Source organism: Trachinotus anak, unplaced genomic scaffold (genome assembly GCF_046630095.1).
Source record: "Trachinotus anak isolate AG129_WGS33_773 ecotype Australia unplaced genomic scaffold, CSIRO_AGI_Tana_v1 ptg000015l, whole genome shotgun sequence".
Classification (NCBI taxonomy): Eukaryota; Metazoa; Chordata; class Actinopteri; order Carangiformes; family Carangidae; genus Trachinotus; species Trachinotus anak.
The window spans coordinates 10563016-10576522 of record NW_027273866.1 but is presented as its reverse complement, the minus strand read 5'-3'; the positions used below and the strand labels follow the sequence as shown (position 1 = coordinate 10576522).

Sequence of the window (13507 nt, the reverse complement as noted above, 5' to 3'; positions counted from 1 at the left end):
TCAACAAATAGAATGAAATTGGTTTTCATTAAAAATGGACAGATACAACTATGGCCATGAATTTCAAGATTTAGCACAGGAGCTGAAGAGGTCAATAAATGGACCCAAACTGGACAGTTTCAGGAGTTTATTTTAAACTTTATTCTCTCAAAATGTATTTGATATTTCCTGTCAACATTTTTGGATATTTTACATAGCTAGAGAGTACAAAATGCAGATTAAAAACCACTGAACAGAAAAGGCAGGTAGGGAAGGAGAGGAGAATAAACTCAGTGGACAGAGGTGACAGAGTAGGAAGTGTCAAGGTCTGAGATACCACAGATATAGTGACCGATTTAAAAACAAGACTGAGTACATGTGACGCAAGTTTTCCAAACCATTTCAAGGTGCGTTTATAAGAGAAAAGTTTGACTCCTGGTAATTTTAGCACAGACGTAACGTTCTGCTGGCTCTCTGCACACTGAGACATCTGTATTACTTGTTTGTGACGGCCATGAGACGATAATATAATTAATAAGTCTTTTGTTCTCATGTAAATAACCTAGAGAGAGATCACTGTGATGCTACCACGTTTCCTGGAAAACTCTCGAGCTGAACATTCTCGCTAATCTTTCTACACCTGACTTCCATCATTTCTATGAGGTCACTTGAGTTAGAGCGTAGTTCAGGGACAGAGCCCGCTGTACAAGGCAAGACGGCAGTGTGAGTGTGTGTGAGCCACCATCCAGGTGACAAATTAACTTTTCTAAATGAAGTTCCATATACTGTACATACTCTATATTTCCTGTATGCATACATCGATTAAAATGTATTATTCTATAATGGCTTTATTGTTCTATACTCGTAAATATACCAAATTCTCTCTTCCTTATTATTTCTTCCCTTACATTCAGAGTAAAGACACGTTCCCTCAGCTCCATACTGCTACTATATGATCCTCGCCTTAGATAAAGAGAATACCTGGTCCTGTTGTGTGGTTTGGAAAAGCAGTTAAGAGTCATCTGACCCACAGCCTGTCTTAGACTTTGGTTGGTATGGTAAAAACGTAATAGCGCTCTAGGCTTTTTTTTCTGTTGATAGAAATGATAGTAGATAAGTTTGCTGGTAAATAAAATCTAGCTTGTGAAACCAGAGGGGTGTTTTATAAAGCAAGACTGCCAGATAAACAAGGTTTATTCAGCAAACAGGGCCCATTTTTTCACAAAGGGGGTTTAATCAAGCTTGGATAAATAAAAAACAGGCCTCTGGGCACAGACATGTAAATAAGCCCCCACCCTTCCTACACTGGAGAAAGACCCCTAAACTGAAAGAGACAAAAGTCATGTTGCCAAGTCCTTTGCAGTCATTTTGTGTCCCTTAATTGATGTTTTGCATCTCTTTGTAGTTGTTTGCATCTCTGTAGTCAATTTGGGCTCTTTTGGCTTCTTGTTGTGATTGATGTGTGTCTCTCTGTAGTTGTTTGGTGGTTGTTTTGCTTTGTGATCATTTTGCATCTTTTTGGAGTTGTAGACTGACTTTCAAACAAGAAATGTAAACTGTCACCTCAACGAGGGTTTGAGCCCTGGGCCCATGCCTGCTTGGTCTGTTAAGTCATGCATCCATGGAAGTCTCGCCTGAGTTACCACGGAAACTTATCTTGCCAAAGTAGCAAACTTGGTCTAGTTTTTCAGGCTTAACTTTAGATCAAGATGAGAACTTTAGTCTCTAAAAGATGCTATTTATCTTAATTTTGTGCAGAAAATAAGTTGAACATTGTTTAATGGTATTGCATCTTGTTGATCTACACATTCATTTTTAGCACTGACCCCCAACATTATACTAAAGGTTATGTTCTGTTTAGTTTTTTTTATGGTAGTTTTGTTATTTTTGCTGTAATATTTTATGCTCTGTGTTATTTTAAACATGTGCTGTCATCATTTCAGGTTGTTTAAGGTTAGCCATGACATAAACCAATCCTGGTTCAGTTTGTTGTGCTTTTTTGAAGGCAGGCTTTTCACAATAAGACCTGCTTTTCTGAGCCTCCTTTATGAAACACCCGTCAGATTTTGTTTATACCGACAACACATTTCAACCAAAGTTGAAGACAAATAAGGCAGGTCAAGCTGATCTCGATTTAAGGTTCAAGAATATCACAATAGCACCATATCAAACTAACATAAAACATACTTCATGCATCTGCAGATATATATACTGTATATGTATATATGTTAATGAATAGATATGAAATTTAGGGTTCAATACACAAGTGTTGAATATGTTTCAAGTTCACAGAAATAACTACTGCCACAGCTCAGTTGAGAATATAGTCTATATTCAAAACAGACTGATTGTGGTGTCACATGACTGCTCGTATGTTGTTAAGTTACCAATTTAAAATCTCAACAGTCAAACCCTTCACAGTGCATAGAGCATTTAGTTTGCATACCTGCAATTAAACTTGGTGTGTATGTGCACCGTACAGCACTGCACTACGGTTTGCTCATCACCAAGTCTTTACTCCGCATTTACAAAGCATTTTAAAGCCCGTCAAATTCACTCTAACTCTATGAGTAGCGTTTAGTGCTCCAAATTCAAACAGCACAGTATTACAGTTCACAACCATTTTATAAGGCAGATTAATAAAAGTACGCTTCAGTACTCTTGAGTCACCCTACGTTCATTACAGGCCTTCATATCGTACATAGCTGTATCAAAGCATGCCTCACTAAAGCTAAAATTGCAGCAAAAGTAACACAACAAAAGTTTTACAAACATTCTTTGGTTGAGTGTGAAAGGAGCATTCCTGTGCTTTCATTTAATGCTTTGAATTTGGCATTTGTTAAAAAGAACACAAAGAAAAAAGTGGACCTTTGCAATGATACACTGACTTAAATACAGGCAAAAGAGTGATGGCTTTAACCTAAACTACAATATTTATGTTAATTCTCGCAAAATAATATAAAAAATCTAGTGATAAAAAGCTCGCTCTGACTGATTGTACACAAATACTACTTTCTCTTTCCAGGTTGCCTTGGCAACCTGTCCCCCCCTCCTCCTGATGGCCCATCCATATCCTTTCACTTCTTCTTGGCAAAGCGACTGAATTTCTTCTCCTTGTCTTTCTTGGCAGAGCTGGGCTCAGGGAGGGCAGCTGAGGAGGAGGGAGGGGGCAGGCTGTGGGCCTTGGCCCCTGAGGGCCCCGACGCCTCCTCCGCTGCCAGGGGCTGAACGGCCTTGTCCATGGCCTGGCTCCAACGCTGGAGCTCCTCCTGAAATTAAACACAAAAACATACACACACCACAGCTTAGAAGGGGAAGTCTATCTCCAGTGGGACAGTGTGTGTGTTTTTGTCTGTTGGTCATTTTAAGTAAAGGGTGATCCTGTTTTTAACAATGAGACTTTTTTAATAGATCATTCAAGGTAATATATATAAACACAACCTTGCTTAAATACTTCTGATTTTGATTCAGAAGGAAATGTGAATAACTTAATTTGTGTCCCTTGCTTACATAAATAACTGAAACATGATTTAGACATAGGCACGGAGGTCAAACTGAAATGTAAATATGCGTGTTCTGTATGCAGCATTATACCATGTGACCACTATTTTACACATTACATCATAGAGCCCGAAGTCCGGGACTGTAACATGCAGGCTAGTGATTCATGGAAAGCTGTGAAAAGTTATTCATTGTTGTATCCCCGTTTTTTAAAAACTCACCTCGTCTTTACACTGGAACAGATATTCACTGCCATCAGCAAGACTGGGAGAGAGAAAGGAAAGTGAAGGTAAAAATTTATCCTTTTGACCATTAGAGTAAAATAAAGATTCCCGGTTTTCAGTAAACTAAGGGACAGATGTCTAACTTTGACTTCTGTCTGTATATTTGAAAAAAAGTGAGTGAAATCAAAGCTGCAATAAACAGTTATTTTCCTTATTGATTAATCTCCCAATTAGTTTCTTGGTCAATTAAAATGAAGTAAATTAAAAGTAAAAAATGCACACCACAGTATCATAGCGCACAAGACAACATCATCAAATCAATAAATGTCTTGTTTTGTCCAACCAAGACTACAAACAAAATTTACTATAATGTAAGACCATGAAAAGTGGACAATTCTCACATTTAAGAATCTGGAACCAACAAATGTTTGTCATTTTTGCTTGAAAAATCATTTTAACATTGCAGCTCGAGAACATCCCGTATTTACTTTAAACAGTTTTTCAAATCATCAACCAGTCCTTCAGTGCTACAAAAATATCTGTAGCACTTCCATTTAGAGTCAAGAATGAAATCCAGAAATGATTTATTGAAAAATAATGTGTATTACATAAAGATTTATAAAGTTGGGTTGCATTTTGCTCCAGTCTCATAGTATCTTATTATTGATTTTAAATGAATAGTTTGACCTTTTGCTAAATTGGTTTATTCACTTCCTGGGGGGGTTATATGCAGGACTTCCTGGAGCCACCCCACAAATAATAATAATAACTTTTATTCAAATATCGCATTTCATACACAAAATGCAGCTGGATGTACTTTACAAAATAGAAAAGAAATATGAGATGTAAAACCAATCTTCCTATCTAACAGTTGGCAAGAAAGTAAATGAACATATCTCCCAAAATGTCAAACTATTCCTTTAATAGTGAGACGACTGAGAAAAACTGAAGATTGGCTTGGATTCTCACCGTAGTTTGGCGACATGCTTCTTTTTCTTGTAGTTGGTGAGGATCTCCCAGCTGGCGTTACTAAGGGGCAGAGGGTCCTCGCCGTGGTACGTCACTCCATGCCCAAAGCTTTTGGCGTCCTTATAGGCTGAGAGCTGACCTGGCTTCAGCACACAGTACAAGTTGTTCCATGATCTGAGAGTGAGGAGAGGGGGGCAGAGGAGGACTTTAATATTGATCATTTCAGGTGGCTAATTTCTCACAATAATGCAAAGTGAAATAATTCAGTTAAGTAGAAATAAGGAGAGCAGCTGAAGCAGCTCATTGGTCTGCAACAACTGCGAGTTTTAATCAATTTTTATCAACTTTGATCAAGCGTGACCTGGTCAGACAGCAGTCATGTGGCAGGGAAAAACTTTTTTTGGGTTGCTTGTGTATCAAATTTGACTTACAGCAACTTTTTATATTAAAAACACAGATGCTTTATTATCATAAAAGGTGGCTACAACAGAGTGCATCATGATCGACATTAACCTTTAAGTTAAGAGGTAGATGGTAGGTTTTTGGTATTGCTGCTGTTCGTGTATAAAAACTCAAAAATCACTGAAACTTTGTTTTACAGCTGTGAACAAAGAGTATCTCCATTTTCATCAGCTCCATGTTGAACTGTGCACATCTAAATGCCTGCAGTAAATCAGATCACATGCGCGAGTAGAGTGTCTCTCAGTTTAACATCAGTATGGGCTTACTTTACATTTTTTGCTGTTTATATGGTTGTTATTTTCCCATCGTTCCCCGGTTTCCTGTAGTTTTGTAGATTTGAAACTTGAGTCATTTGAAGCCGTCACAGAGAAAGTGAACTCTGCATTTATTTTTGTCAATGTTGTAAAAGTGTTTTGGTGCAGATTGACTTAAAAAGTCTAAATATGTGAGGCGGACTTGATGTTCACTGATGGATGAAAGAACGTTAGCAAGTTGTCAACCTAACTCACAGAAATTAATGGAAGCAAATGAACACCTGGAATTGGTCCTGTTGTAAAGACTACATTGTAAGTAGTAAATGGGCAAAAACAGCACTGTAGTCATTATGATTCACCTGTTTGAAGCCTTCTTTCCTGAGCCCTCCATGTCATGTTTGCGGCCCAGCGTGCCCTCCAGCAGCACAGTATGGGCTCTGAGGGGCTCCAGGGGCATGGTGGCAGCCCTCTCCGGTTCTTTCGGGGTCACTACTGAGACAGAGGGCTCCAGCTCCAGAGAACCACTCTCTCTCATCTCTGACTCTATGGGTACCGTGGAGTCACCGGCAGCCCCCTCCAGCAGACCCGAACTGGGCTCAACTGTACCAGAAGCAGACTGGAGGAAAAAAAGATGGAAATGGAGACCAACACACACAGAATGAGGAGAAAAATGACTGAGCGATCTACCTGTATGTTTAGAGAGGCGAGCAGAGCTGAGTGTGCCCTTGACTCAGTAATTATTTCAAAAAGTGCTTAAAAAAGGTTCTCAACATTGTTTAAGTGTAGAAAAAAGTCAAGGAGCTCTTTTAAATTCAGAAGGTTTTGAAAGACCACAAAAGAGAGGCTGGTTTTCTTTTTTCAAAAAAATCCAGTGCTTAGACAGAGGTCACAGGATTATAGAGCAAAGAGGACAGGAGCTGTTACCAACCAGAGTTTGTTCCTCGACAGTATAGAGCTGTGAAGATTCTTCTACAAAGCCTGTGTCTTCTCTCCTGGAGAAAAGAGGGCAGCAAAGGGTCTGCGTTAGAGACCTTTAAGAGCAGCAGGTGAATAAGTGTGTGACTGTGTGTGTGAGAGAGAGAGGGAGAGGCGGTGTGTGACTGCTTGAAAGTTTAAGGGATAAAGCTGGCGATATTCAGTGTTTTTGTTATTGGAAACAAATTCCCAGAGAAAGACCAAAGCCAACAATGTGTTTGTCCACCTCTATACAATATTTCTTAGGATCAATTCATTGGTGGTTTTGGTATTTTCATGGGGCTTGCTGGCAATAAAAAAAATGTCACACACTTGTCCTTTTAAAAGAGCTTTCATGATGATTGTCACCAAATAATTATGTGTGTACAGTTTGCGTGTCTGTGCATATACACAGCGGAGCCTGTGTGTTTTTGTGCATGTGTGTGTGTACCTGCTGTCCTTATCCGAGCGCTGCTCATCTTTAATGAACTGCTCTATCTCCTGTTGCTGCTTCCTCAGCTCCAACAGCTCCAGCTGCAGCACAGCATAAACTGGAATCAGTACTTCATCCATTATTAGCTCTGATTGAGTTAACATCATTGCATACATTAACAGTATCATCTTCAGATATCATTAATATTTATATTTGTTTATTTTTAACCCATTAATATTCATTGACCAGCTGGTTGGCAGCCAAATATTGTTTAAACTCACAGAACTTCATTTAAATTCTAGCGAAGGGAAACGTGTAGAAACTGATCCACAGGACATCTACAGATTGAAATACATCCAGTGCGTCTACTTGCTGAGGGATTTCAGTGGGTTTAAATATTTCACTCAGCATAAACATGGAACAAACACATTGGAATAAAGGGTTTTTAACAGTCTTAAAGCTACTTAGGGGGAAAAAGGTGTTCAATTTGTTATTAACGCATCACACAATATTTCCAAATCAGTATGTTTCTGTCTAGACCATAGTGTTAATGCTGTGTTTTCCAGCAGCTACAACGCTATGATTCATATTTTTGTAATGAAATTATTGTCAATAATGTGTAAGATTTCTCTGTACCGTAGTGAGGCGCTCCAGCGCAGAGAAGCGCTCCTCCCAGGTGGCGGTGGATTTCTCGAAGGCCTCGTGCCTCTTGAGGAGTTTCTCAACCTCGTCCACAGTGTGGCCCAGGTCTCGACTGGTCACGTAGGGCTCCTGAGCGATCAGCCAGGCCTCTGCCACCGAGGCGTCCCGTGCAAACTGACACACCTCCAGCACTGGATGGAGCGTAGACAGGGGTCATTATATAGTGTTCATCTCACAGTATCACCAGTTTAAAAATGAAACCTTCAGGTTTTTATAAATCCAGACTTGGTTTTATGGTCATCATTAGATTTAGGTTACATTTAGGGTTAAAGTCTAGGATTTACATTATATGGCAATTTTGGAAAGTGAGAACATTTTCAGAAGGTGTAGAAAGTATCAACACTTATACAAAATTAGGAAAATGAAGAAATCGGGCAAATTGTTTTTATTGTACAGAAACACTATCAGCAAAGAATGATGCTTATTGGAGTATTTGATGGAGATTTTGATCACATGATCACCATGATCACATCAGTTAGTCTGGCTCTTTAGCATTGATTTGTGAAAACAAGGCGAAAGGAATAATGTATGTGCAGGATTTGTTTTTTGGTTTGAGTAAGGGCCAATAAGATAAGTGTAGTTTTACTCACAGAGTCTGAGCCAGTCCCATCTGTCGTCCCACTTGAACATCATCTCCTTCCTTTTCTCCATCAGCTGCACCAGCTTCTCTTTGATCTGACACAAGCAGTTATACAGTCGCAGTTACATATCAGCATTATTAAACAGCTCAGCTCCAAGACTGGCTATTATCCTCTAAGAATTTGAATTGTGAAGTAATTAACCGAACGTAAAATTCAGGCCGGGGTCAATTGCTCATTTAAATTCTTTTGGCTTTTCCATTTCTAATTAGTGTTTGCTTTATAGTCTCCCTGATGAGTGTAAGATGAGTGGAGTTTTTTCTTTCGTGGCAATCCAATTGGTTCCATTGTGCCAGACAAGAACAATCACTCCCAGAAAAGTAATTAAATCTAATGAAAGCAGCAATTTGAGGCCCAGTTGAGAGTGAAAAGAAGCTGTCTCTGCTGCTGAAGCCTCACCTCAGCAGAGTCTCGGTGCTTGCGTGTCAGCAGGGCCTTTCCAAGGTCTATGCAGTCGTTGAATTTGGCTCCCCTGGCCTCGATCTCTGAGCGGATCCCCTGGTGGTACTTCTGCAGGAGCTCCACTGATGAGACATCCCTAATGCACACAGGGGAGGGCATATAAAGTGATAACAGGTAATCTGTGAAGTTTATCTACCTCTGTTGGTAAGACCTAGAACTGCAACAATAATAAACTGGTTCTTTTCTGCATGGCAAAACATTGCTGTTCATGGTGAATTATAGCTTTTTTTCTGGAATGGGACAATTTTTTTAAAAATCACATAGTGCACCTTTAATAACCTGAATTTTTTTCATTAAGGTTATTGTGTCCCTTATATTGGGCTTAATTATTGTTTAACAACAAGTAAACCAACTTGGACCCACCGGTACAGCTATTGACCAATACACATAAGAACTAAAGCTATGATAGAAATTCAACATTTTTAAAACTCAATTGATGGCACTAAATCAACAGTTTATAATATGAAAGATATATATTTTTTTTTTATTTGAGCCTTCAAATACGAAAAATCTTATAAATAAGGTATTTAATGCATAGCATATTAATAGCATAGTTTTCACAGATATCTGTATCTATAAATGTGAAAGAAAAGTAAAACAGTTACTCAGAAGTCAAGGTTTCAAGCTGGTTTTTCAACAGTTTGTGTCTGTAGAACAGACACAAATCCTCATTAAAAAAACGATTTTACTCAAATACTCAAAGGGCATAGTTTCAGGTTGTTTTTCAGTTGTCTCAATCTGATTTCCCTTTAGAGAACAAAGCTGCCTTTCTGCAATTTGCAAATCAATATTAATATTTTAATGAAGAAAAAGTACAAATTATGGAATAGATTTCAAACAGAAGTCTTTCTCTGAGGCGGGCTCACCTGGGTTTCTCCTGAGTCTCTATCTGCTGGATGATGCTCTCCATCCAGGCCATCAGGTCTCGCACCATAGTGAAAAAGCGGAACTTCTCAGCTGTGTCCACCAGCTGTGCCCTTCGGCCGTCGCAGGCGTCCAGCAGGCCCTTCCAGGCTTCCACCACCTCTCGCTCTGTGGCCTGGATGGCGTCCGCCCTGTCCCCTGCGTACTGGGCATGAAGCCTTGCAGCTGTCTCCTGGAACTGTTGAACCTGGAAGAAGGAGAATCAGTCAGTTACCGAGTCATATAGAAACTAACCGGGAGAGAAAGAAAAAAAAAGCCTTTCTCTCACTGAGGCTTTCGCCTTTATTTTCCAATTATTTAACAAATTTAATTTTATGTACCAAATATTTTTAATGCAAAGTCTATTTACTCTACTTCGCTAATGTCAATGCTCACATTTTATATTAATTAAAGCAGCAGTTATCTATTTTTTTGACCACATGGGGGCAGCAGAAACTGTAAACACAACATTGACGTAGTATGACTTTACAAAGTTATGGTGAACATGTTAGCAGTGGTTCATAGCTGCTTATTCCTACATCCAACATTAGCAATCTAGACACCTGGTGAGTCCATTATTAATCCTCCTTTTGCTTTTTTCCTTCATTCCAAATCCTGAGGGAAATATCTCCCTCTATAGTAGCTAAATGCTCAACCATGTTCAACAGAAAGTCACTCGCGTTGTTCGGGTCTATCTGCTCTTTAGTGCTCGGCAAGTGTTGTACAGTGGGTTTACCAGAGTTTTTGAACTATACAATAAAACTATTCTACAGGTTTGATTAGAGCAGTAAGAATGACCCAAAAACAGTAGAGTTTCAGGCCATAAAACCAAAACAATGAGCTGAAAAACTGCAAAGTGGGATCATAATTCTCTGTGGGTTCATCCCCTAGGTTGATCCCTTTCACATTGTATATATTAATTTGACCCATTGCTGATATAAAAATATTGATTACTGCAGCTTTAATTTTTTTCATGTATAGAACTTATCGTTCATCCAAGACAGAAGGGGTTCATGGGCTAACAAAACTGTAAGAATCCCTGTACTGGACCTTTCACAGTTGCCTTAAATATTGTACTCTACACTCTACATGTGAATCATCAAAGTTTGCCTTTTGGCCGCTGCCTGCTGTGTTTCATCAGAGTAAAAAGGCCGATCCTCTGCGTTGTACCTGTTTGCCTAGAGCGGTGATGTCTCTCTCAAAGGCGGCGTGCATTCTGTGGAAAGACTCGGCTTTGCTGAAGTCCTCTCCCACATCTTCAGGCAGTTCTTTCTGCTTGTCATGGATCTGAGCCACCAACTCCTTCCCATCATCAAAGTACCTGAGAGCAGTAGATCAATTATCTCACTACGTTTGGCTCTGTGTGCATTATCATCATATTTGTCATCCCATTTACTATAATTGATGCAGTTATTATATTTGAGTTGAATTCTTTATGACATTATTGCATGCAGATGTTTTCTGGTTTAATGTCATTAGTCATGCCACAGCACAAATACTCCAGATATCAATATCATTCTAACTTGTTTTAGATTAGGTTATGTCACATTACAGGATTAGACACAAAAATGTAATCGCATCAATCCAAATAAGTATGCGGCGTCATGCTCATGGTCTGGTACATCAATACTGTTTTACTGACTTGAGCAGTTCGTAAGATGCCGTGAGGAGTTGAGCACGGGTGTCAATGAGCTCCAGCAGATCAGCCCAGCTGTCATTGATGGCGTCTTTCCACTCTGCCATGGCGGCTGCTTCGCTGTGACCAGCTTCGATCAGCTCGTCTATCGTCTGGTTGACAAAGTCCACTCGCTCCTGTCCCGCCATCCCCGTCTCCCGCGCAAAGTCTCTAAACTTATCCCTCAGAAGCTGAAGGGGAAAAGATAGATATGTTTTTAAAAAAATGGTAACAACAGATGCAGAAATTGTATTTTCTTTAGTGTGAAAGTTGGGATGTTCCTTCAGGCGTAAAGCTGCACAAGACAATTAGCAAGTTGTCAGGCCATATGGCAACAAGAAAGAAAAAAGATTTTTGAGTTAAATTGCTAAGAAATCATGTGATATCTATGAACCTCGCAAATCGTGTTTGCTCATGTGTTCAGCAAACCAGATGGTCTGTGATCACTTTAAACCAAAAAACAGCAAAACTGCACTGCAGCAAAGGCATCTGGGGGGTTTCTTTTGTTATTTATGAGATGCTTTCATCATTCACATCTTAGTTTAGATTTTTCAGTTCCCTTAAATGTAGAAATTCAACTCAGCAAGAATACTTCCCTAATCAAAAATAGCTTCATCTTCAAAATTAGATTGAGCATGAAATAGGTAAACATAAAGATGGATCTGAACACCTCTCCTGTGTGTGCTCTTATAAGATGTAATTGCATGTGTGTGCATGTTTTCCTGTGTATAATACCGTGACATGATCCAGGTCCTGGCCCATCTCCTGAGAGGAGGCCACCACGTCTCTCTCTGCGATCCAGTGCTCCAGGTCTTCCACCTCTCGGCTCAGCAGGAAGTGGTGGTAGGTGTGATCCAGCTTCCTCCTGCGGTCCTCCGCCAGCTCCTTCAGCCCTGCGTACTGCTTATCCACCTGGCCCTGACGCCTGATGATCTCCTCGCTGCAGATAAGGTAAAAGGAGAGAATGGAGGATAATGAGATGCAGGGAAGATGGAGAAAATGAGAAAGAGGGCAAAGAGATTGGATTTAGGTTTACTCTAGATGAGGCGTTTGATAAGGACACAGGAATTATCACACTTTACATGCTTGTCTCTCTGATCAACCCAAACCACAACTGACTGGGACAACAAGAGGGAATCAGCATCTTTTGCAGTGAGTTCAGATGTCATTTTTCAGCATGTACATCACGATTCTAAAGCACACACCCATCAGGATGGTCCTCTGCAAACATCTTTTGGGCACGGTCAGCCAGCGTCTGAATGGAGTCGGTGTAGTCATCGACTGCCTGCTTGAGGATCATGTGGCGCTTCAGCATCAGCATGGCACTTTGCTCATCCTAGAGAGGTGAGAGAAGAGCAGGACGAGGAACAATCAGGAGGAGGTGGAAGAAAAACAGCAAGGAAATTATGCGAAGACGAGACAGGAGGCTGCACATCAAAGCAAAACAAAGTACTTCAAATGAGCTCTCAATAGAGGCTGCCAATTATAAAAAGCGTGTCAACTTAATTGAAGAAAGCCCTAACCATGTAATCATGGTAATGCATGCAGTGCCACTTGTTATTTGCACAACATGATATGCCGTGTTTTGATTTAGATAATAAGATCTGGTTTTCAGACATCTGCGGCCACATCCCTGAGTTAATGCGCCTGCTTCCTTGTCTCTCACGTGTTGGTACCATCTCTGCGCCTCACCTTGGCCTTTTCGTCAGCGATCATGTAAAGCTCCTGCTCCCCAATCCACGCTTCGGCCTCATCCGCGTCGTTGTAGTACTGCTGGGCCAAGCTGGAGCCGCTCAGCCTCTCCCGGCGCTTAGCCATCTCGTCCTGCAGCCGTGCCCACGCCTCCTCCAGCTCCTTCAGCTGGTCTGTGATTCGCTCTGCCTCCGGTCTGCCCTCCGCGTTGGCAGCGGCCGCCATCCTCCTTCCACGCTCGAGGACCTCATCCACGCGAGGCTGGTGGCCCTCGATCTCCCTCTGTAATGTCTGATGGACAGAAAACGGGATTGCCACGGCGACAATATGATAGTGTCCAAATTACACTGTATTTCCTCCGTAACTGTTAAAGTGTAGACTTTTGGGATGTACATAGTGTTGGTATCTTGTACGGTAAACAAAAATGTATTTAGTGATGTGGTGTTCGCTCTGTTTTGACAGTACAAGTGGAGGGGGCCATCTTGACTTACAATTGACAAGTGCAGTAGCTAGTCAACTAATTGATTAGCTGATCAACAGAGAATAATTCATAACGATGTTAATCTTTTTCCCATCAAAAATAGTGGCAAAGATTCTCTAGTTGCGGCTTCTTAGAGATTTTGTCATATGCATTTGCTTCTTTTCACTCTCATATATCA

At 40.4% G+C, this 13507-nt stretch overlaps 1 protein-coding gene across 3 annotated transcripts in view; it reads right to left on the bottom strand.

Annotated features, from left to right (window-relative positions):
- Nucleotides 1-112: 112 nt before the first annotated feature.
- sptb (spectrin, beta, erythrocytic) overlaps nucleotides 113-13507 on the bottom strand; it is a 43203-nt gene continuing 29808 nt past the window's right edge. For all 3 annotated transcript variants that reach the window (XM_071498133.1, XM_071498132.1, XM_071498134.1), the window contains 15 exons: nucleotides 12849-13139; nucleotides 12362-12492; nucleotides 11892-12096; nucleotides 11124-11347; nucleotides 10652-10802; nucleotides 9445-9689; nucleotides 8516-8654; nucleotides 8069-8153; nucleotides 7413-7609; nucleotides 6795-6877; nucleotides 6318-6381; nucleotides 5749-6005; nucleotides 4674-4847; nucleotides 3702-3744; nucleotides 113-3248 (listed from right to left, as the gene is read on the bottom strand). In XM_071498133.1, coding sequence (XP_071354234.1) covers nucleotides 3057-3248; nucleotides 3702-3744; nucleotides 4674-4847; nucleotides 5749-6005; nucleotides 6318-6381; nucleotides 6795-6877; nucleotides 7413-7609; nucleotides 8069-8153; nucleotides 8516-8654; nucleotides 9445-9689; nucleotides 10652-10802; nucleotides 11124-11347; nucleotides 11892-12096; nucleotides 12362-12492; nucleotides 12849-13139 — 2481 coding nt within the window. In that variant the 3' untranslated portion in view covers nucleotides 113-3056. The remainder of the gene's footprint in view (nucleotides 3249-3701; nucleotides 3745-4673; nucleotides 4848-5748; nucleotides 6006-6317; nucleotides 6382-6794; nucleotides 6878-7412; nucleotides 7610-8068; nucleotides 8154-8515; nucleotides 8655-9444; nucleotides 9690-10651; nucleotides 10803-11123; nucleotides 11348-11891; nucleotides 12097-12361; nucleotides 12493-12848; nucleotides 13140-13507) is intronic.